Here is a 22,419-nt window from a genome sequence, read left to right on the forward strand (position 1 = left end):
GTTTATATTGGAAATATGTTTTTACACCCCCAAAAAGCCAAAACCGCTATTGCACTTTTAAAATCGGGACGTTTCAGAGATAGGTATAATGAAAGTGAGGCTCAAAGAGTGAAGGGCAAATAAGATTTTGCCCAATAGTTGGGACGAGATAAGGTTATGAAGGTTTCAACCCGGATGTGTCGGATGCGACTGGCCATACGGAAGCTTTGAGTGCCATGTTTCATGGAGGGCCTCATGGAGTGTCTTTATCCAATATTGGGTGTAATGGCTCGGTGTGATAATTTGTTGTATTTTAGCTGTATTTTGTTTATGTGCTGTGTTGTTTTGGCTGTATTTTGTGTTGATGATCTCTTATGTTGGGCTTTGTGACCTTTTTGGCGCTGGCGCAGTTGGGAGTTACAGTGGAGGGAGATTCTGGATGTTTAGCATATACTGATAAGGGGTATTAACTGAGACTGTTTATTGTTTGAGGTGATAGTGGAAGTATGTAATATTGGCACTGTTGACAAGCTGTAATGTCTTGGTATGATAGCAAGTGATGTATGTCTATGGGACTTGACTCCAGTTCTGAAGTGGATGAATAGGCTCCTCTTGGTAAAGAAGAAATAATCTAGTGGTCATAGATAGTCTTTTCCATACAATTTGCTCATGACTCTTGGATATTATTGTCCAAGACTGGGGGGGTTGAATACTGAGACTTGAATCTGCAACACGATGTACCTAGCCTTCGCTTGATCTTAAGTTTCTCATATATATTAAATCGTAGAGCTGATTCCAAGGTTCATGTACAAAACTTACCATGAAAGGGTTTTTAGGCTGATTAACTATTCTGTTATTTCGGTACCATCAAGCTTTTCTCTACCTGAACCACATGGAGCGTTGAGGTACCGGATAACCGGAACTATACATATTACATATTTACGTTTGACGGATCCACTGGTCTTGGGAAATGTATCTTTAGTTCTAGAAGAACTGTAGCGAGCGCCCTGCGCGGATGTACCGGCGTTGGATAACCAGGATGATGGGACTATTTTGAGTTTGGGTCTGGGATCTGTCAACGGGATGTGAGTAGAGATATGGTGTAGGGTAATGTGAGTGTACATATTTCTGCGACGGCGACGGTGCTCTTAATGGTATTTTTAAGTGAAACTTGAGATTAAGAAAAGGCTTGCGTATCATTGTAGAGAAAGTATGACTCCAAGATGTACTAAAAAGCACAAAGAGGAGTTCAAAGAACTATGGTAACTCTTTTACAAGCGCCAAGGACAAAGATGGAGAGAAGTTGGTTCCACATGGAGTAATTACCATATAGAGAACTTCATTTACTGTCGATGTAAAGCAGGGTAGGTCTTGTATTTCGAGCTACCTGTAATAGACCTAGCTTCAGATCTAGATACCGACGGGAGATCCGATTATGATGCTTATTATAGAAATAGTCAGATGGACTACTGCAAGCCATCAACACAGCCCCTGCTGTCTATTCAGCTGCTTAGCTTTTCAGCTTTCTTGTACCAGCCTCAAAAGCGGCGGAGTTGAATCAGGAAATGGATATGTTGGTATAATATTTGTTTCTTTGCAAACTCTCAGGACTAATTTGTACATATTCAAGATTTAGGGTAGGGATTCACAAGGGCCTGGCTTATCGTGGTGAAGAAGTTGTAGACGGCAAAGAATTATCTCACGTAGTTAGTCCCATAGGCAAGCACGCAAACTCTCCAGTTGTGTTATGAACCCATTAGACTAGGTTAGTAGCAAGCGAAGGTATGCCAAGAGTTAGATTTTGATGCTGGAAACCAAGCCCGGCATCGCCCAATCATAGACCAATGGAGCTATCGGAGTCTCGATAAGGCACAGAAGGAGTTTCTGGAGTCATACGTCATATCGAGTAGATTACTAAGGCCAAACTCCACGGAATTCCAGACGTAATGGATAAAATCACCAAGTATCGCCTCTCAACTACATCACAATCGTCACAGCCAAGAACAAAACCTCGTATCCAATACCTTCCACAATGCAGATCGGCATCTTCCCCGCTTCAGGTGCTCTGGGTACAAGCACGTATACCCATCTCCTCTCCCAAGTCCCCAACGACAAAGTCACTCTCATCAACCGCTACCCCGAAAAAGTACCCAAAAAGTACATCGAGAAGGGAACGACAGTTCGTCAGGCTTCATACGAGTCTAGCGCCGAAGATCTCGAGGCCGTCTTTTCCGGCGTCGATGTGCTTTTTCTCATCTCGTATCCGAGCCATGTCCACGAATACAGGACAAAAGTACACACCAAAGCTATCGACGCGGCGGTCAAAGCTGGAGTCAAGCATGTATTCTACTCGTCTCTGGGGTTTGCGTCGCTTGGAAAGGATTTTACCAAAGCGGAAGTCATGGGGGCGCATCTTGATAGTGAGAAGCGCTTGAAGGAACTTGCAGAGAGGAATTCTGGATTTACGTTTACGAGTGTTCGTGAGGGTCTTTACAGCGAGTCGTTTCCTATCTATACTTCTTTTCTCGACTTGAAGAATCCGCCGTCCAAGGTTCTTATTCCTCATGATGGGAGCGGACCGGGTGTTAGTTGGGTAAAGAGAGATGAATTAGGAGAAGGCACTGCGCGTTTAATTGCTTCATACGCGGAATCGCCATCGACCTTTGGGTATATCAACAAGATTGTTACTTTGACGGGAACAAAGTCGTTTTCGTTGGCTGAGACGATGGAGGTTCTTTCGCGCGCTGCAGGCAAGAACTTTGAGATTCAACAGATCAGCGTTGAAGAGTATACCAATCTACCCCAGATCAAGGAGTATTTTGGAACGGAAGAAAAGGCGACGACATGGGCTACCGCGTGGGAAGCGATTCGGGCTGGCGAGACAGCTGGTGTGACGACGAAATTGAAGGAGCTTCTGGGACGAGAACCAGAGTCCTTTGAAAAGACCATTGGCGAGTTTGTCGAAAAATAGCGGTCAGAATGCTGTATTGTCGAAGTTGAGACAATGTCAAAGCAAGAGAGAAAATACGAAGATTGTTGAGGGTCTAGGAAAAGCATAAACAAGATCTATTTTTAGTCTTGGGGCTGTCAAATATCGGTAGTTGGAGGCATGACGTGGCTGGTCTCTCGACATCTAGACTTTGCGCCTCGTATATTTTGGGTATAGAGGGGACTATGAATATGTAGACATTGGAACGGCTATGCCGTGTTACACAGAGACTCTACGGATAGAATGATGTTGGTGAATGTGTACCTGTAAATATGGTTTATTATTAACTACCATGCAATGGTAGTGAGAGGATGCTGATCAGGTTCGATCGAGAGTCTCCTGAGCTGGTGTGGAGATTTGAATGCATCAATCCTGGGCCTACGTCAGTGGATCACTATAACTGGGACGATAGACAAGGGTTCAACTGGAGATGAATTTGTCCTGTTTATGGAATGTGCTGTATCCCTGCATAGGAATCGGCTGTCGGCAGATGATCTGTAGACTGTCCGTATTGAATTGAGCCACGTGCAGGCCCTTTTCAGCTTTCAGCTACGGCTTTTCTGCATAGTTGGTTAAAGAGGCTGTGTTCGGGAGTGGCGAGACTAACGGCAGCCTCGGCAGACGGCACAAGATCTAAGAATATTCCGTGGACCATTCTGGATCCCAGAGTCTCGCCTAGACTGGACCAACAATTCAGAGGCTGTGACAAGACTAAGGTCCGTTTTTTTAGTGCGGGGACTGTTGCCGTTTCATGCAAATGATGTCAAGGATGGGCTTCATTTCCCAACTGATCGTCATGAAGATCTATTTGAAGCTCGTATTCAGAGATATATAACATCTTGAGTATACCTACCATTTATTTTCTAATCATCACCATCAGCATTCACTTCACTCTCATCTCACTCACTCATCAACACTCAAACAGCAACCACTTAATCTCTTCACCAACCGCCATCATGCAATTCAAGACTCTCTTCACTGCTTCTCTCCTCAGCGGCCTCACTGTCGCCGCCCCCGAGCCCAAGACCTTTGGTCTCGTCGCTCTCCGCTCAGGCAGCCCTTTCCACCTCTCCAGCGTCAGCGCCTCTGAGAGCGGCTTCTCGCTTCTCCTCCCCAAGGGCAAGCAGGGTGCCAAGTGCGCCGACAACAAGAAGGAGGACTTTGCTACTTTCCGCATCAGCAAGGACAAGAAGCTCGTCCTCTACCACAAGGGCAAGGAGCAGCAGATTGCCTACACTGACCGATCCGGCATGGGTAAGTTCACTATAATCTAGGTATATAACCAGGGGATCCCTGCTAACAAGTAACCAGGCCAAGGTGTTCTCCAGTACACTGGCCAGAAGAACTACCCTCGCAACGCCGAGACTGAGGGCTGGAAGGTCGACAAGGACGGCAACCTCGTCTTTGGCAGCAACAACGCTGGCTTCATGGCCTGCCCTGGTCTCAAGTCCACTGACCCCTGGAGCATCTGGGTCGCCACCGGTACCGACCACCCCGGTAACAGCGAGAAGGAGTGCTACAGCTTCAGCGCCCGCGTCGCTGAGACCAAGAAGCCTGTTAGCTGCATCTACTCCCAGTACAGCAACTAAGCGATAGAGTTTGCACTGTACATAAGACTTGTTTTAGACATGATTTATTATTTTAGATTTTAGTTCTCCTGTATATACATTGATTAATTACTTCTCTCATTTCTTTATACTTTGTTACTGTGATTGTCTCATGCATGCTAGGCTTAATCTGGCCGAGTCAAGCAGGGGATAAGATCAGATCAATGATTGGTTCTATAAAACACGTGACTGTCTGACTAACTGATCCTTATCTGATCATCTGATAAAAATCTCTCACAAGACCCGAGCTCGACCCAGACCGACCCAACCCCTGGGCCCTGGCTCTCCGCCTGCGACCTGACAAGTTCACTCTTTCATCACTCTGGCAGCGCCACCATGAAGCTTGCATCGTTGAGCTCTCTGCTCACAATACTCTCATTATGCGCCCCATCCGCCCAAGCCGAAGACAGGTCTCCCGAGAGAGTATGCTACGACTCATGTGCGTCGGCTCTGAAGCCAGTGCACTTTGATGATATGCTGAGCAATCAAACGAATTTCATGACAATTACTTGTTACAGTCCAAAAGCTATTCTTTCTATGTACCTGTGTCTTGATGTTTATTGTATGATCGAGGCCAGAGATGCAGGCCTGGGTCCGCTGAACAAGACATGTATTGAACAAGCGCATATTATTCTACCGCCTTTTAGCATCATCTCGAATTACACAGCCGAGGATAAAGAGAGGATACATCGACTGGAAAGAAATGAGACGGAACCCGCACTCACGTTTGGAGAGGTTGTTATTCCTTCCGAGACTTGGTTTGGGATCTGGTGGGACACTATGGTGAGAAGGATGAAAAACAATCAAGGATGAGACTGACTTGTCTAGGATTCTGTTGCGTATACATATACGCACCATGATTTATATGGGTGAGTTATACCCTCGACTCAGATGAGAACATTGCTAATGTGTAACAGACGTGCCATGATCGTCTTCTGGGTCGTCGTTGTTGCCATCGGTGTCTTGAATCATCTCATGCAACAAATCGCCAACTCAAAAACATTCCGCAGCCATTCATCCAAATCAGGAGGACAGTTATGGAGCTTATACACTTCCACCGTGAACCGAATTGCAGTCCCAGCTACATTTGGAGACCGATGTTCTCAAAAGGTTGGATGGGGAACAGTTCCTCCGAGGATACAGTCTCTCACGCTCTTTGCGTTTCTCATCCTCAATATTGTCTTGAGTATTCACGGATACAGGATCGTACCGATAAACATGTAGTGAGTACTCCATGTGCTCCCAGCATATGTGAAAGAACGACAACGCTGATATCTTGCAGTTTCCCATCTACAGCAAAACAAATCTTTCGCTACTCCTCCGACAGAACAGGAATTATCTCTTTCGCCAACTTTCCTCTCATCTGGCTTTTTGGAATGAGGAATAACCTTCTCATGTGGTTGACGGGCTGGGATTTTGGAACATATAACAATTTTCATCGATGGGTCGCTCGGATTGCTACGCTTCAAGCAATTCTTCATTCCATCGGCTATTCCATCTTGGTCTACCTTGGTATGCCCCCCTTCGAGATGAAGCGATCAAATGCTGACGTATAATAGAGGGCGGTTGGGAAGGTTATATCTTCTGGTGGTCCTACATGTTTTGGTGGGTTGGTGGAGTTGTGAGTTTTCCTACAAGCTGTCCTGGTTCCCTCACTAATGTCTTAGGCCACTGTCGTCATGTCACTACTCGTAGGGGCATCTTTTTACTGGATCCGTCGTCAACAATACGAACTGTTCCTTGTTGTCCATATCATTATGTCGATTTTATTGCTTGTCACAATGCTCGCGTAAGTCCACTTCTCTCCTCTCAGCAGAGCATGCTAACAGACCAGTCACGTCTCCATCTTCCAAGGCGAATACGACGTCTTCTTCTGGGTACCCTGCTTCATCTGGGTAGCTGACCGCGTCTTACGAGCTCTTCGCATTGCAGCTTTCAACCCCAAGCTTTGGGACACTTGGGCCACATCCATTTACCACCCTACTTCCAATATCGTCAGATTGGTCATTCCCTATTCGAGCAGTCTGTACAAACCAGCCCCAGGAACGTTTTATTATATCCACGTTCTGAACGGGCCGCGCTGTTGGGAGAGCCATCCCTTTACCGTTGCAGCAGTGACGGACGAAGGACAGAGGGGAGCAAAGGTTCTTGGAGAGCAGGTTCCTCTTCTTGAGAGTGCTGCTTCTGAACAAACTTCAGATGCAGACGCTTCACAAGATATGTTTTCTGATTCAAAGATTATGACGTTTCTGATTCGCCCTTATGATGGGTTTACATCAAGACTTCGAGATACAGCGTCAGCAGAGTGGCCAAAGAACGTTTCCCAACGCGTTCTGGTTGACGGACCCTACGGACATACTCAACCTCTTCATACATTCGACAACGTCATCTTTGTGGTGGGAGGCAGTGGTATCGTCGTTCCGCTATCATACCTCCAACTCTTGACCAGTGGTGCCTCATCACCACGATCAGTCAAAATCCACTGGGCAGTCCGTGAGCCAGCATTTGCGCTCGACGTGCTGAAAACAGACATTGCAGATGCACTGGGTAGCGCAAACCTGAGTGTAGAGATTCATCTGACGACACATACTCCTCAGGATGAGTTGCAGGAGTGGCCGTCACAGGTCACGCTTCGAAGAGGAAGGATAGACGCTGCTGCCGTAGTGACGAGAGCAAGTGATATTGTGGACGGAGAGAGTCTTGCGGTTGTTGCTTGTGGACCTGCCCGGATGGCTGATGATGCTAGAAGGATGGTGTCTGATTTGTTAAAGAGAGGAGTTAGGGGGGTAGAGTATTTTGAGGAGAGCTTTCAGTGGTGATATAGAAGTTAGTATTAAAAGGTTTAGTAACTGCACTTGGGTATTAAATAAAATAGACTATATAGATGTATAATTGTCTAGAGATTGTGGAAGCTCAAGGTGTTACCCAACTGTCTCAGCTACAACAAGCCTTTTCCGCAAGTACAATCTTCTGCGACATGGACTACGCTCTCGGTATCAGGCCTAGTGGGTAGCAGAAAAGTTGGCCTCTCAAATCTTAGGATACAAAAATAAGTCGTCTAAGAGTCTAAGCAGCATAAGCTGGCCTAATAACTTTATCTCTCATGTTCCTAGCGGTCAATTCATCTGATACCCTGAGGCAAGCTAATAGGAATACGGTTTGAAGTTTAGTGTGAGACCTAGAGGCAATATTTGATCTTCTGATGGAAAGGGGAATGGAAGTAAGGGATATTAACTCTCCCTTGGTGAGGCAAGACAATAATAGTAAGGCATGGACTATCATAAATCAGGCCGCAAGCTGAATGATATGTTTCACTGACTACTTAACTTACCTAATAAACACAGCTGGTTTAAGACTGTGATTTGTATCCTAGCATGTTTTTACGGAATCAGTTGACTGATTAGCTCTCAAGTGCAGATACATTATTATTCCCTCGTTTTGCATTCTTATTGCTACAAGCCAGAAGCTTCACTATACCTTCGTAAGATGGCTATCAAGTCAAAACAATAGAGAAGTGGCTCCTCTGCTCCGCCCCGGACCCAGCTGTCAAAACCACTATAGCGCCGTTCAACAAGCAAGCGCTTCATAAGCTGTCGAACGGCAACAAGTGGGTTATCAACAACTCCCGTCCCGCCTTTGATGCCGCGGACTTTATGCGTTTTGGTAAAAATATCATTGGACAGTACAGCCATGTCACTAACCAAGCTGGCGTTGATTATCTTGCCGAGCGTATCCCAAAAGGATACCAGATCGAAATGATCGAAGTCAATGATCCAAACGCGATGCACATCGATGTAACGATCCTCCCTCTTCGTGATGGACTTCTTGTATATAACCCAAACAACGTTACCGAAACTGGATTGAGAAAGCACGCCGTCTTGAAGGATTGGGACCTTGTTCCTTATCAGTTTACTCCCAAGGACTGAATGGATCCTCCTTTGTACATGACTAGTCCTTGGCTTTGCTTGAATGCACTGGTCTTGGATGGGAGGAAAGTGGTGGTTGAAGCCAGTGACTTGGTGACGATGGAGTGGTTTGAGTCGCTTGGCATGGAGTGTATCCCCTGTCCTTTCCAGCATGTCAACAGTATTGGAGGTTCGTTCCATTGCGCTACAGTTGATCTGGTACGGGAAACGCATTAGCTTAGTATATGTTATCTGCAATCGTGCTGTTTGGTTTCTAATCACGACTTGAAATACCATTGGTTTGTTGCCCACCTCTTAATCTCAGATGATGGACTATGCCAGAATGGATCGAAATGAGAGGATCAGGCTCATGCGCTGCAAGAAGATAGAAGAGGAAACAATGCTTAACGATGACTCCAAAAGGGAATCCTATATAAGTAGAAAGTCCTTAAATAACAACCGGTTATATCCTTTACCTAACCGCTTGTAATCCTTCACATGCTGAGTTACAAATCCCCCATCCATTAAGGCATCTACAAATGCTTCCCCTAAAACCGTGTAATACTTCCCTGCCCTGTGCGGTACCTCCCGAAATATAAGTGGCACCTTGGAACCCACAACTACAGTAACAACATCTCCTGGTTTTGTGCCGTTGGGGACTAATGCCATCATACCCTGTTTCGTGACAGCAAACCGCCGTTTTGACGCCCACATCAATATCGATGACTCAATACTCGCACTGAGGTACTTCTGGGAAGTAAAATAACCCAAAGCCGAGTTTGATATGTGTGATTTCGGACCAGCATAAAGTGACATGTTGTCAAGCAACTGTAGATATTTGTAGAATCGTTTCCCAAAGTCTTCGCTAACAGCGTATCCAACGCCTGTCAAAGTTGCTGTAATCGTACGCCAGAACTGTTTTTCTGAACCGCCTGTAACTAGCTGGCTAATGTTCAGGCAGTTGTTTAGCCACATTCTGTTCGCAACGATCGTGTCGATAAGTTGTTTGGGTTCTGCATCCATGTTACTTTTGTTGAAAGTCGACGATGGGCTGACGTGTTCTATAACTCCAACGACGGCTCCAAAAAGGACAAGCTCGTTGTCCTCGGTAATGCTGGGGGGCTGCTTGTGTGGCAACCCTTTAAGACCAGTATCCGCTTGAAAAGGAACACGATCCAGGTACCGGGCGAAGGGATGGTGGTTGTCTATATCCGCCCAATCAGGCACCCAAGATGGGAGTTGAGTGTCACCGTTCTCGCTCGCTTTTGACCTTGTGGTACAAGACAGAAAGTTGATATCACCTCGTCCAACACACCATCGGGCAAACCGAGTAAAGATCTCGTCTGGTTGTAAACTGTAGTCCGGCCCAAGAATCCCAATATCTCTATGTGGGTTGTAGTCATGTGCTAGGTTAAGAACAGCATATAATCTGTCCCGCGCGTCGGAGCACTCTCCGGAGTTGGTAGCAAGTAGCACCGATAAGAGATTAGGACGAGATCGCCTGATGCTTTCCATTTCGATAACAGCAGCTGCGCCAGCCTGAGCTTTCTCGGAGGATTTCCCCAGAATCAATCCTGACCGATAGAGCTTTTGAACCGACTTTGCTAAAAGACCCCAGCTGACTGTTTCGTTTCCTGCCATGACAATCACATTTTCTCCATGCACTACCTCCTGGAGAACCCACAGCCGCCGAAACCAAGGCCGCTCTAGGAGCTTGGTCAGGCAAATCAGGTCTTCTTTGTAATGGTATGTTTTATGAGGCTCGATGATGAAATCGAGCCCGATTGGTTCCCAGGACTCGTTCGATAAGAGACGTCTGCGAGTCGAGTGAGGGTCTTGGGAGAGATAAGTAAATGCAATCTGAGATTCCCGGGTGCCTTCACCGAGCCATGCAATGACTTGCGTAGCCTGGGCGTAAATTTCTCTCATCAGTTGAACTTGCTGACCACGCTCAGTGGAATCGTCTTGGTTAATGCAAAGAGCGTCGATCCACAGGATTCTCGTTCGACGTGGGTGGCGAAGGTGTAGTAATGCTTGGTGAAGATTCGACGCAATCTGCATATCTTCTCCGTTGCAATCGATACTCTGAACCTTTGTTGGGTCACCCCAAGTGTAAGATAGGGCTTGATAAGGAATTCTATCATTCTGGCTGCAGGTATACAGTTTGCATCTAACAAAACTGTTTTGCGTCCCAGGTTCCAGAACAAGAAGTCGCATTTCTCCTTCTTCAAGGCTCGAGTACGCCGGTAAAGCAACTTTTGAGGATTCTAGTTTCCTGGCCAATCTTTCGCTTTCAATAATATCACGCCATCGATTGCAATATGCCTGGAAGAATTGATGAAGGGAGGCAGAGCTTTGGCCGATATCGTGTAAGTTGTCGCCCATTTCAAGCATGGACCATGATAGCAAGAGCGTGCCATATACAGATATCTGAAGTAAAAGTGAGACGCTTGTAACACACATAAATACCATACTGGTGTATAACCAGTACAGACCCATTTTGTCAGCAATCCATGCAGTATATTGATATGCCTGATTTGTTCCGCTAGCAAACGTTTGGTTGTGTATTATATGCAATGGTATGGTCTTTGTATTGAGTGGTTTTGCGTTTCCTTTGATTGGTAAACGACCACAGATCCTGATCTTTGGCTTCAGTCCGATGGAACTTGTAGTCACAGCACGCAACACTGTAGCTGGCCTGTAAGCCCGCAAACCTGGTCTGGTAACTGGTAGCATCGGAGATGGACAAAGATAATAGCATATGTGGATATGTAAAGAGTGAAAGAAATCGGAAATTGATATTGAGTATCGCAGCCTTTTAGATAATCATCGCCATATCGCATTGCGGCTTTATCTGTCCGAATCTGCCTGACTGGACTGCGAATATACAAAATGCTATGTCAGATAGCCCAATAAGCAGATGCAGTGTGCTAAGCCCCCTACACAGCCTGCTGGTGAGACCATTAATACATATGAGTATATTCCAAAGCGGGCGCCTTATTTCTGCCTTTAGTTTCAACTAAGTACAATGCGATAAAATAGGTAATCTGTCTTATATTTTCTACAAGCATGCTTGCCTGTTGGTAATGAAATTTCGTGGCGCACGCTACCCAATTTCGCGAGTTGATACGGTAGTCGACTTATGACCTATGTTCATTTGAGTCAAGGCAAAGATTTCAAGCTCTGGATATTTATCCTCTATTGGACATGAAGGTGGGGGCGATGATGCAGGCTGACATTATGATTCTTTCGTGGCTGTGCAGTGAAAACACCTTCGCCATATAACCCTCATTGCGTCTTGCATTAGATTCTATCCCCAAGCTCCCGTGTAGTCGTGCTTACAACTTGTCAAATACGACTCAAAATGTCCCTTACCTCGTCCCAACCTCCGCTGGCTAAGACCCCCTCCAACGACTTACTTTGTCAGAAGTGCCGAGATGTGCCTTGGGATATATTCTTTTCCATACCGAGTCCCCTAACCATTGACTTTGACTATCATGGGACATTTGCTCAACTGGAGGACTCATACGAAGAGGGATGTCCAATGTGTCAAAATCTTTGCGTCATGCTTGTCTACGATGATTTCGTTTTGAATAGAGACGACCCTCTGTACTGGCGTATGTTACCGCCTGGGCACATTGAAGTCGGATTGGATGACTTGTGGCGGAGTGGAATGCGCAGGTACTCCGTGAGAAGTGATAGTAACATAATACCGCCGGGACGACAAATGAATCCAACTGTGCGACGTATGGTAGTAGGGCTTGGTTATAGATGAGGGTTCATGCTAATTACACTTTATAGGGCTGGCACCAGAAACCCTGGAGAACGACATGGATTTCCTTCTCAAGAACATTGACGAATGGCTGACGGCCTGTACACGGTCAGGAAAACATAGGAAATGTGCATCGTTGGAATCGTGCACAACAAGGACATCACCCTTGCCAACGCGGCTGATAGATGTCGGTACCCATAATAAAGACATACTGCGACTCATCGAGACTCGTGAAAAGTGCCCAAGAGGTAGCAAGAAGCCTCTGTATTTGATCTTGAGCTATCGCTGGGGAAAAGGCAACCAAAGCGCACGAACAACAGAACTCAACATACAACAGAGGAAGAAGCAAATGGCTTTACAAGACTTCCCAAAGACTATACAAGACACGATCAAAATCACAAGACGTATGGGAATTCGTTATCTTTGGGTAGATGCAGTCTGTATCATCCAACCAGACAACGACGGAGAAACGAAAGACTGGCTGAACGAATCTGCCAACATGGCGAACTACTATTCCAATGCGTATTGTTGCATTTCAGCGTCAAATGCAGAGGACAGCTCTGGAAGAATACTGGTCGAAAGACCCGTGGGCAGGTTTCCGTTCGTAGAATGGCGGAACCGTGGTGGCAGGGTTCTTGAATCTCCTCATTCTTCCCGGAGACTCTTCCGAAACCCGCTACTCGAACGAGGCTGGTGTCTTCAAGAATGGATTTTGTCTCCTCGAATATTACAATGGACTAGAAATGGTTTAATATGGCAATGCAAAGAGGGGTTCCTCTGGGAAAGCCAGAGCGGCTTCCACGGAACATATCCAGAACATTTCAGTGACCCTTTGGGGAAATACGTTAGATCAAGCATTGAGTGTCCTTTCGACATGGGTATCACGTCCGAATCACGGACAGAAATCTGGCAGATTCTGGAGACGACTAAGGATCGTGCCTTGGGATATCACTGAAGTGAACTTGTTTATTGCTACAGCCAAATGAATCTCACAAAGCCAGGGGATCGACTGGCTGCTATTCAGGGAATTGCAACATATTTGTCAGACCGCTACAAGGTGGATTACTTTGCAGGAATATTCCACCATAAGCTCTTGGATGGACTACTCTGGGTAACAGTACCGGGGGAAGGATATACAACCAAGACTGAGGGCTTCCCCAGTTGGTCTTGGGCGTCTTGCAGAGGTACTATTCGCATGCGCTCAATTCCTAACGCAGAATCGACTCCGTGGATGAGATGGACCCGTAAGTTTCCATCAGGAAAGAAGATACAAAGCTGTAATAAAATGTCAGACCGGAAGATCCACATAACGGCACCTCTAGTACCGTTTAAAGGAATATTGCAATCTAGCTATTGGGCGGGGGCACAGTTTGAACTACATCCAAACAGCCTTGTATGGCCTGGAGAGCAGATATGGATTACCCTGGATTCTGCTGAGTCCGACTATGCGTGTTTGAAAGGTGCTTTTTTATTGTTTCTGCGTCAGCGCCGTGAGTACAAAATGTCCAGACATAACTTGGATGGTCTTGTGATAAGGAAGTCTTTATCAGGTAGTCGAAACGTGTATGAGCGGATTGGGGTGTTTAATCTCCCTCAAGGGAATCTGGTAGACGGACTTAAATTTGAAGATCCTCGATTCTTGGAGGATTGGAGAACAGATGTCATTCTAGTTTGATGCATAATACAAGGTTGTCGGCTATCTGGTCCCTCTATGGGGTTGTTGCATGAACGGTTCATTGAACTATGTGAGCAACCGTCGTTCATGCATAGCAGAGCTGGAAACAAACGCCTTCTCCCCGTAGAAAAACTGGCAAGGAGGCCTCTTTGACATTGTTGAGGGTAATGTCATGGCCCTTTGTTGTTGTTGTCGCGAGCGAAACTGAAAGCCATTGTTGTGGCCTTTGTCGCTAGGTCAGGAGATGGGTGTACAAAGACGTCCTGAAGCACTTTCTTCAAGATTGCATTGTAGTTCAACTAAAGCCAGCAAAGGATGGTTCAAACTGTGGATATTTCTGTTAGAAGAAACATAGAGTCCTTTCAATGGCAATGAGGTTCTAGACCGATGCAGCGAATGTCATCTGTCAACCGCTGGGTACATATAACATGCTCCATTCCCTCCATTCTTGTCTGGATCTCTGTGCTGCAGAACACTCTTGACAAACACACTCTACCTATCTATCGAACTATCACCTCATACATTCAACGCACAAGCTGAAAGGATTCTATCATCAGACAAACAACCACCAGAATGTTTGATCAATCCCCAACTCCCTCTTCTGGGGGCCCTGTTTGTATCTACATCGACGATTCGAACGTTGCGATTAGAGGACGAGCAATGCACGATCCCCAAGGTACCTTGACTCCCTGGAACTATGACATTGATGTTCTAGCCAACATCATCATTCAGCAATTCGATCTCACCGCAATCGAACCATTTGTTCAGAAGTCTCTCAACTTCTACGGTGCTGATCTTCACCGTAGTCCTCAACTTGATCACCTTCGAGGACTTGGTCTTGTGTACGGCTGTGATTGTCCACGAAACGGCCATGGACATGAGAAACAAGCTGATGTCGCACTCGCTACTGACATGACTGAACAAGCCAAGCATGCTCTAGATTTCGGCATTGCACGCGACTTCGTCCTTGTTTCTGGAGATAGCGATTTCATCCCCGCTGTAAGGAAGGTTTTGGGATATGGATTCAATGTTCATGTCTGGGCTTGGCGGAGATCACTGTCAAGCGAATTCTACAGACTCAAGCAAGATTTTGAAGACAATTGTGTACCAGGGTTAGGGCAGATGAGGGTACACTTCCTCGAATCACACCTGCACCAACTCACAAGATCTCCTGAATCGGACGCGATGCTGTAGCGTTAACGAGCCATGCGGAATTGGATCATTTTTGGGACATGAGAGATTTCGTAGAGTTTGGGTATTGGGCGGCGTTTTGTTCTGTATTTATGTTTTGGCGACTTCTGTCATTTGAGCTGGCTTGATAGACAGAAAAATAGAAATTGAGTATTGTGCGGTGCGCTTCTATATATATAACTCTGATCGTGATAATGCTATGAACCAAACCACACCTCGCTAGTTGCTAAGTACAGGTGACTTTCCATCCCACTCACTACTCTCAGCTGCATCAACGAGCCACTTTCCAACACTCTCCCTTGTAATCTTGGGCATCCAAGCACAGCCCTTTCCATCATCAGGCCAAACCTTGACTGGTTTAGCCTCGCCCTCCGCAAGCATAACCGGTCGTGAAAGAACAAAGACTAATCCGCTCTCTCGTACAAGACGATCAACCACGTTGTGATCCTTGAGGCCCATTCCCATGCTGCCGTGACTGAAGATCATCTTGCCGGGAAGGTTCATAGAACTCCATGAAGACCCAGCGCCTTGTGAAGAGTTGACGACGATCTTGGGCTTGGGCGAGTTTGAGTTGTTGATGGCTGCGATGAGAGCTTTCATGCTGACAGCTAGGAAATCAGGGGTGGTGTCAGGACGCAGTGCAGCGAAAGGCGACTCTGTGACGCGGACTTGTGCAAGTGCTGTGATGACAACCTGGGGAGCCTGGGGAGTTGTGAGGGCTTGGGTAATGTCTGACTCTGATGTTGGGACGCCCTGAACAAGAGTGAGGTTTGAGTGAGAGGGAAGTTTGGCGGTTGTTGTGTTGCGGACGAGGGCAGTGACTGTGTGGCCGCGAGAAAGGGCTTCTTGAACAGCCAAAGAGCCATTTCGGCCTGTTGCGCCAATGATGAGAAAATGCATTGTGATTGTAGTGTGTAAAGTTTCCGGGTGTTGGGAATGAACAGGTATTGTAAGACAAGAAGAATTGAAGTTCAAATATTCTTCAGTGGGTTTCTATTGTATGAGAATGAGTTGATACTGAGGAAAACATCTGGACTTGTGTCAGCAGTCTTTATAGCAAACCTCCTCTCTGTAGACCCTCAGATATCGGCCGATATGACCGGACCCGACAACTCGACCGCGCTCGATGAGAAATCACAGCGGGGCTTAGGAATCAGCACTAACAGAGTATAAGACAAACAGACTCTTCCATACAGTTTTAGCGAATCCTACCAGAGGCTGTGTCGTGTCCTGTCGGCCGAGAGGTAAGCATACCGGCCGGATGGATGATCTCGGCCGATATTTGGAGAAGATGATTGGTTTGCTCGGATTTGAGCGGCATTCTTGGATGCGAAGTTCTCGATTGATCATGTAAGATGGAGGGATATTTGCAAAAAGACCGACGGACGAGGAAAATGCCGGGGGATTGGTGTGGAGTGAGGCTTGGATAGAATGATTTGGGTTGTGTTGAGCGTGAATATATATAGACGGCTTTGGGAAGTGAGGATCTGCCACAACACACATCCACATCACAAGCATCATCTCTACTACATCACCCACTTTCTCACCATCAACTAATTCTGACTTGTTCAAACAAGTTTAATCATTGCTTACAATTTCATTCACTTCTTTACACTCAAAATGTCATCCCCCAAAGTTGCCATCATTGGAGCTGGCCTCTCAGGCCTCGCCCTCGCACTAGCACTCCACCAACAGGGCATTGAAAGCACAGCCTATGAACAACAAAGTGCGCCTCTCGACATCGGAGGCGCCATCATGCTATCACCCAACTCCCTCCGCGCACTGGACAAACTCGGTGTCTTTCAGCGCATGCTTCCCCGAAGCTACAAGTTCAACGAGCTATACTTCCTATCCCAGGATGACAAACTCGTCGACGTTTTTGAATTTGGTAACGAGGAAAAGTACGGGTACACCGGTATTCGCGTCTATCGTTTCGAACTCATTAACGTCCTGCTTGATCTTATTCGTGAAGCGGGTATCAAGGTCCAATACGGAAGAAAGTTCGACCAAATCGTCAACGAGACTGAACAGAGTGTTACTTGGCGCTTCACTGATGGATCGGAAGAGACTGCTGATCTTCTCATTGGTGCTGATGGTATTCACTCTCGTGTACGATCATATCTTTATCCCGATCTCACACCAAAGTTTACAAACATGATTGGCGTCACAGCTGCCGTTCCAACGAGTCAACTGAAGCTTGAAGAAGGCGGCTACAAGCTTCCTGCTACCTTCATGCACGACAAGCGCGGCGCTTTTGTCATTGCACCCCAGTTAGCCGATGGTTCAGAAGTCCTCATCGGCAAGCAGAAGGTCTTTGTTGGTGAAGATCCTGGCCGTGATGCTTGGAAAGCAATGAACTCTGACAAGACATGGTGTGTTGACTTTCTCAAGGAAGGAAAAGAAGACTACCCTGCGATCGTCTCCAACGCTACATCTCACATCTCGCCTGAGAAGGTTAACCTCTGGCCATTCTATCTTCTCCCCAAGCTTGACAAGTGGGCTTCTAGCGATAAGCATGGTCGCGTGGCTATTCTCGGAGACGCAGCCCATGCTATTCCTCCCACTGCTGGGCAAGGCGTGAACCAAGCTTTCGAAGACGTTTACACTTTCGCTGGTGTTCTGGGTCAATTGAAACAGAGCAATGGCAAGGGTTTGAGTGATACTCTAGACCGTTGGCAGAAGGGAAGGCAGGAGCGCGTTGATAAGATCATTGAGTTGAACAATGAGATTAATAAGAGGAGGATGCCCAAGGTGGCTGGTGTTGAGGTTGAGACAAAGCCTTTTGATGTGGATTGGCTTTACTCGGTTGATTTGAATGAGGCTGTGAAACAGTTTGTTGGAAGCAATTGAGCTGGAGATAGGATCGGAATTGATATGAAGCTTGGTGTTTTTTAATGATAGTTTTCTTGTTTTTACAAATCAGGATAGTAAACAGAATTGATACATTGTATTTCAAGTTGAACTGCCTCTAGATATATGTAGATAAAGACATGATTGTATTATCAACGAGCTACAGTTAGGTCATCTAGCCTCCAAAATGACTCTTCGATAGGTAGCAAGAGGTTGTTCAGTTGCGTCGCGAAGAGCAAGAATAATATGAAGAGTCTCAAAGAAGGTCAGTACATATCAGATTCACCCAGAAGCGTTTACTTACATCGTTGAGCTTCTTCGCAGTCTCGAGCTTGACAATGCTGCCGTCTTCAGTGAGGTTGGTGATATTGACATTCGGACTCTGAGTCGTCAAGATAGGCTTCATCTTCAAAGAAGGATCAAATCCCTCTAGTCCTCGTCCATACGCACCACCAGGCTCCCGGTAGTGGAACCAGTCGTACTTGAGCTCATCACCATCCGGATCCCAGCTATCAGATGCATCGAGAACAATGCTCTGACCAGGCTTGTACTTAAGCTTCAGAGATGCAGGACCACAAGACCCGTTGACGATAGCGACAGGTTGGTGGTTGTTCTCTGAGTAGTTAGAGTTGACGCTCCACTTCATACGAGCTGCAAAGTCGAACTGATAATCCTCGCGCCATCGCCAGATCGTGGCAAACTTGCTAGTAAAGCTCTTTCCGTTCTTGCCGACAACGTAGTCGGTTGTGTCGGCGTACACTTTGGACTGACCTGAATGGTCCAGAAGAGTATACCGTCCGCCCCAGCTTCCAAAATCAGGTCTGTTCACATCACCCAAACCATTTTGAACTAGAGGCAGAAACGCGGGCGTGTCGCCTTCCATGATGAAACTCCAGTTTAGGTAATGCGACCCCAATGGTCCTAAACGGATGTTCTTCTCAAGCCAGTCGTTGGACACGATGCTTGAGTCTGGGCCGCCTTGGTCGAAATGACGATATTCCTCTCCTGAGATTCCGTTCCATGTGGCATCTGTGTATTCACTGAAGCCATGTAGGGAAGTCACGTACATGAGTTGTGGGTAACGGAGTCGGATCCAGACGCCTGTGTCGTCTTGGTCCGAGATTGCGTAAACGCGCAGTTTCTCGACGAAGGAGTCGACAGCGGCTTCATTTCTCGTGCGAGAGACGTGTTGGAGAGACTCAGCCAGGATTGCACTTCCACCCCAGATTGAGACGGTGAGAGGGTCATCAGTACTGGCCGCATCGGCTGCCTTGGTGAGCGCTTTGGCACCATCGCTTAGAGTCATGTTGAGCGACTTTCGTCCATAGACTGGGTGGCCTTTGTGTATCCTGTCAAGCATGTATTTGTATGACGGGTAAGACGCATGGGAGGGAACATTGGCGTTGAGGTTATCGACAACCTTTTTGTAACCACCCAACACACCAACAACAGACTCATAGTCTATTTTGTCAGGCATCCATGTCGAGGTGGTCACAGCAATACCCTGGATATCTATCTCATTGGCGTAGGTGAGGAGACGAACCAAACTCATTTGATCATCAGGCTCATTGCTGATATCCGTAAGGACAAAGAGTTTGGGCTTGTGCTCCCATCGAGCAGTCTCACATTGCTTCTCCGAGATGGGCGTTGCTTGTGTCAGAGGTAGACAATTGAACAGGGCAAACGCCCCAAGAGCCTGCGTAAACATTATCGGCGTAGTGGAGTTGAGTACCAATGAAGCTTCCATAGCCATTGCCGTGGAAGAAGCCGTCTTTTATATCGCGCGGATCGGCAAACTGCTCATCGTCATGTAGTTAGGAGTGGGGTTTCTCCGCGTATAGTCTAAAGAAATCCTGCTTCACTTGGATATCTCCATGGAGAAATATTGCTAACCCCACAAAGAGAGCGAGGGTCTTGTATAGTGTCGTAGCATCGCGGGGAAATAAGACCAAGGGGGAATGTGGGGGAGAAGCTAGTCTAGTCTCACGGAATCAGAAATATTGGCCGGTGGAAGCATTGACGATGAAATTGGTGGATCGGCATGGGGTGCTTATTTCTTTACCCAAGACTCAGAGGCTAATACCTGGTGATTCAGTTAATCTATATACTACCTCGGAGTTGCAATTTGTTCCACCAGATCTCTGGACAGACCCAAATTGCAAGCTTCCCGCCTCTTCCTAATTGCCTCTTGACTGTGGCGAACCTCCGACATGATGGAATCAAGTCCTACGGTTTTCCCATTTCTCAAAATTGGAAGCAGTGTTCCCGCTCTTTTCCGGAACACGCCGCCGACCAAAACAGCCTCAATATCACGAGGTTCGCTATAACCCACAATAGCTGCCACTGGGTTCTGTCTCGCAGCAGTTCCGAAAGATAGTGACGAAGTTCTAGTAAAGACTAGGATATCCGCTCGCTTGCCAGTCTGGATAGAACCGATCTGGTCTTGCATTCGAACAGCCCTGGCACCTTGGATTGTGGCTTTGTTGAATACATCATACACCGTCTCATCGAACTTGACTGGCTTCCTACCTTCAGACTTGAGCTCGAGAGTCTTTTGCAGTCTAGCCAAGAGAAGAGCGTTGCGTGCTGCCTGCATGAGACTTGAGGAGGTTAAGAAGTGACAATCTGCACCCAAGGAGGTATTAAGTCCAGGTTCAAATAAGAGAGGCCATCCCATACAGCCCTGTGACTCGGTGGCTGGGGTGCAAGAAAGTGGAATCTGTCGTTGAGAAAGCATAGTCAGATCCGTTTTATCGAGGTAGTTCCCGTGAGAAAGAACGATGGTATAATCATCTTCTGGTTTGGGGAACAACGAGTATCTGTCCAAAACTTGAGGTGCAGATGGTCCTAATCAACCCTGTCAGCTTGGCCGGTTTGATATCCTAAACAACCCTTACCGAAGTTCCCGCAATGGGTTGTGATGAGCTTGACCCCAGCCTTGATTGCTCTGTGAAATAGTTTTTCTACTTCATGTCGAGGTAGATGGTAATTATCGAATGCAACACCGATTGTGACGCGACCGTCGGCGAAAGAACCTTTCTGGGCGAGATGCTCTAGGTGCTGGATGTAACTATCGGATACAGATGTTGGTCGAGGAATAACGGACTGGGAATCCCACTTGCAGAGATTGAGAAATGTTTCTGCATATGCAAATACACCCCGGATACCAGAATCAGAGAGCGCTGTTATAGCTGCCTCGGCTATTGATTACGTATTAGTTGAATTCCAACATTAATAAACATGGAATGATTTACCATGTTCCGGAGTGCGACAACCGTGGCAGTGATCGAGGACAAAGGTCGTTCCGGCATCAAGTGCTTCCAAACATCCTGCCAATTGACCCCAGTAACTGTCATCGGGGGAGTAGTTAAAAGACTGGAGAAGATCTGCCCACTTTGTTAATAACTCGCTATAGTGAATAGTGAATGTGATATGTGCTCACCATCTGAGAAGTAGTCTAGCCAGGTGTTATCCAAGCCATATCCCTTCAGCTGTGTTTGCCATAAATGGTGATGGGTGTCGACAAATCCGGGACTGATAATTTTGTCGGTACAGTCTAGAATATCGGTGTCTTTGACAGGGGGGATGTTCTTTCCGACTTGTTCGATAAAACCGTTTGAGATCAAAACGTCGCAGTTGTCAAGAACTTGTACACGGTCGTGTTCGTCGTGAACTATAACCGACCCGTTCCGTAAAAGAATATTATTCGACATATTTGCCATTAACGAGACAGAAAATTTCAAAGTCGTGATCGCAAGCAATAAGTATCACTGTGAAAAATAAAAGTATAAGACATTCTAAGTTAAGTTTATGCTTCCAGATCGGGATGTGGAGGACATCGGTACTCGGCAGATGAACCCTGGCAATGTCGGCGAGCTTAAAGGCGAAGGCCCGAGCACGAAGCACGAACACCGATAGTGGGTTTATCCTCTACATACCATATCACGATTGTCCTTGGTGCCAAGCAATGGTTGTCAATATAAGCCGATTGAATGTGCGTCGTTGTCGGTGATAGTGCTAAGACCGAGACGGTGATGGTGGGTCGACATACATGTCATGTACTAGGCGCATGGACACTTCGCCATAAAAACGTCACATTGTAACATGTCTTTCTCTTGTTTACCTGTGGGATCCGGAGTTGTAGGTTGAAAGGAACACTATTGGTGTAGTCGTTCATAAGAACATAGCCATCACAAAAGATCAATGTGGATAGCGGAGATATGGTGTATTTGTAACCATGCTCCCTGATTAAACAAAAGTACAAAATAGTATCATTCAAGATCATATTATACAACTCAATGATCAATAAAAGTTCCTCAAGACAAGTGGGCATCTTCACATTCCACCACGCCAACGTCCCTGATCAACGATGGAAAACCAAGTTCCTTCTGTAATCGGCGTATTTTCCTTTGAAAGTCATTTGAATTGCCCCTGAGCTGGACATTTCCAAA

The 22,419-nt window shown here is 46.5% G+C and overlaps 10 protein-coding genes across 10 annotated transcripts; 6 read left to right on the top strand and 4 right to left on the bottom strand.

Moving 5' to 3' along the window:
• Nucleotides 1-2,011: 2,011 nt before the first annotated feature.
• FGSG_08123 (uncharacterized protein) lies at nt 2,012-2,950 on the top strand (the record flags this gene model as incomplete). Its single annotated transcript, XM_011322393.1, has 1 exon — nt 2,012-2,950. The coding sequence occupies one exon, from the start codon at nt 2,012-2,014 to the stop codon at nt 2,948-2,950; it is 939 nt and encodes a 312-aa protein (XP_011320695.1).
• An 881-nt stretch (nt 2,951-3,831) lies between these two features.
• On the top strand, nt 3,832-4,666 carry FGSG_08122 (uncharacterized protein). Its single transcript, XM_011322394.1, has 2 exons — nt 3,832-4,222; nt 4,280-4,666. The coding sequence occupies exons 1-2, from the start codon at nt 3,925-3,927 to the stop codon at nt 4,555-4,557; spliced, it is 576 nt and encodes a 191-aa protein (XP_011320696.1). The 5' UTR covers nt 3,832-3,924; the 3' UTR covers nt 4,558-4,666.
• Nucleotides 4,667-4,911: 245 nt separating this feature from the next.
• On the top strand, nt 4,912-8,501 carry FGSG_08121 (uncharacterized protein; the record flags this gene model as incomplete). The annotated part of the gene is made up of 9 exons (XM_011322395.1): nt 4,912-5,358; nt 5,404-5,444; nt 5,493-5,798; nt 5,858-6,087; nt 6,135-6,196; nt 6,243-6,364; nt 6,410-7,328; nt 7,460-7,580; nt 8,086-8,501. The coding sequence occupies 9 exons, from the start codon at nt 4,912-4,914 to the stop codon at nt 8,499-8,501; spliced, it is 2,664 nt and encodes an 887-aa protein (XP_011320697.1).
• A 312-nt stretch (nt 8,502-8,813) lies between these two features.
• Nucleotides 8,814-10,979, bottom strand: FGSG_08120 (uncharacterized protein; the record flags this gene model as incomplete). The annotated part of the gene is made up of 2 exons (XM_011322396.1): nt 8,814-8,909; nt 9,099-10,979. 2 exons carry the CDS (start codon nt 10,977-10,979, stop codon nt 8,814-8,816), a joined length of 1,977 nt encoding a protein of 658 aa, XP_011320698.1.
• Nucleotides 10,980-11,844: 865 nt separating this feature from the next.
• Nucleotides 11,845-13,207, top strand: FGSG_08119 (uncharacterized protein; the record flags this gene model as incomplete). The annotated part of the gene is made up of 2 exons (XM_011322397.1): nt 11,845-12,097; nt 12,282-13,207. 2 exons carry the CDS (start codon nt 11,845-11,847, stop codon nt 13,205-13,207), a joined length of 1,179 nt encoding a protein of 392 aa, XP_011320699.1.
• A 1,293-nt stretch (nt 13,208-14,500) lies between these two features.
• On the top strand, nt 14,501-15,121 carry FGSG_08118 (uncharacterized protein; the record flags this gene model as incomplete). The annotated part of the gene is made up of 1 exon (XM_011322398.1): nt 14,501-15,121. One exon carries the CDS (start codon nt 14,501-14,503, stop codon nt 15,119-15,121), a length of 621 nt encoding a protein of 206 aa, XP_011320700.1.
• A 216-nt stretch (nt 15,122-15,337) lies between these two features.
• FGSG_08117 (uncharacterized protein) lies at nt 15,338-16,018 on the bottom strand (the record flags this gene model as incomplete). The annotated part of the gene is made up of 1 exon (XM_011322399.1): nt 15,338-16,018. The coding sequence occupies one exon, from the start codon at nt 16,016-16,018 to the stop codon at nt 15,338-15,340; it is 681 nt and encodes a 226-aa protein (XP_011320701.1).
• Nucleotides 16,019-16,738: 720 nt separating this feature from the next.
• On the top strand, nt 16,739-17,968 carry FGSG_08116 (uncharacterized protein; the record flags this gene model as incomplete). The annotated part of the gene is made up of 1 exon (XM_011322400.1): nt 16,739-17,968. The coding sequence occupies one exon, from the start codon at nt 16,739-16,741 to the stop codon at nt 17,966-17,968; it is 1,230 nt and encodes a 409-aa protein (XP_011320702.1).
• Nucleotides 17,969-18,139: 171 nt separating this feature from the next.
• FGSG_08115 (uncharacterized protein) lies at nt 18,140-19,676 on the bottom strand (the record flags this gene model as incomplete). Its single annotated transcript, XM_011322401.1, has 2 exons — nt 18,140-18,223; nt 18,273-19,676. 2 exons carry the CDS (start codon nt 19,674-19,676, stop codon nt 18,140-18,142), a joined length of 1,488 nt encoding a protein of 495 aa, XP_011320703.1.
• Nucleotides 19,677-20,075: 399 nt separating this feature from the next.
• On the bottom strand, nt 20,076-21,681 carry FGSG_08114 (uncharacterized protein; the record flags this gene model as incomplete). The annotated part of the gene is made up of 5 exons (XM_011322402.1): nt 20,076-20,593; nt 20,648-20,815; nt 20,866-21,168; nt 21,223-21,354; nt 21,411-21,681. The coding sequence occupies 5 exons, from the start codon at nt 21,679-21,681 to the stop codon at nt 20,076-20,078; spliced, it is 1,392 nt and encodes a 463-aa protein (XP_011320704.1).
• Between the last annotated feature and the right edge of the window lie 738 nt (nt 21,682-22,419).

Source organism: Fusarium graminearum, chromosome 2, assembly GCF_000240135.3.
Source record: "Fusarium graminearum PH-1 chromosome 2, whole genome shotgun sequence".
NCBI classification, from domain to species: domain Eukaryota; kingdom Fungi; phylum Ascomycota; class Sordariomycetes; order Hypocreales; family Nectriaceae; genus Fusarium; species Fusarium graminearum.

Coding starts and splice junctions, on each gene's coding strand:
- FGSG_08122 (XM_011322394.1), top strand. CDS start 3,925: ATGCAATTCAAGACTCTCTTCACTGCTTCTCTCCTCAGCGGCCTCACT. Junction 4,223..4,279: donor CACTGACCGATCCGGCATGG/GTAAGTTCACTA, acceptor ACAAGTAACCAG/GCCAAGGTGTTCTCCAGTAC.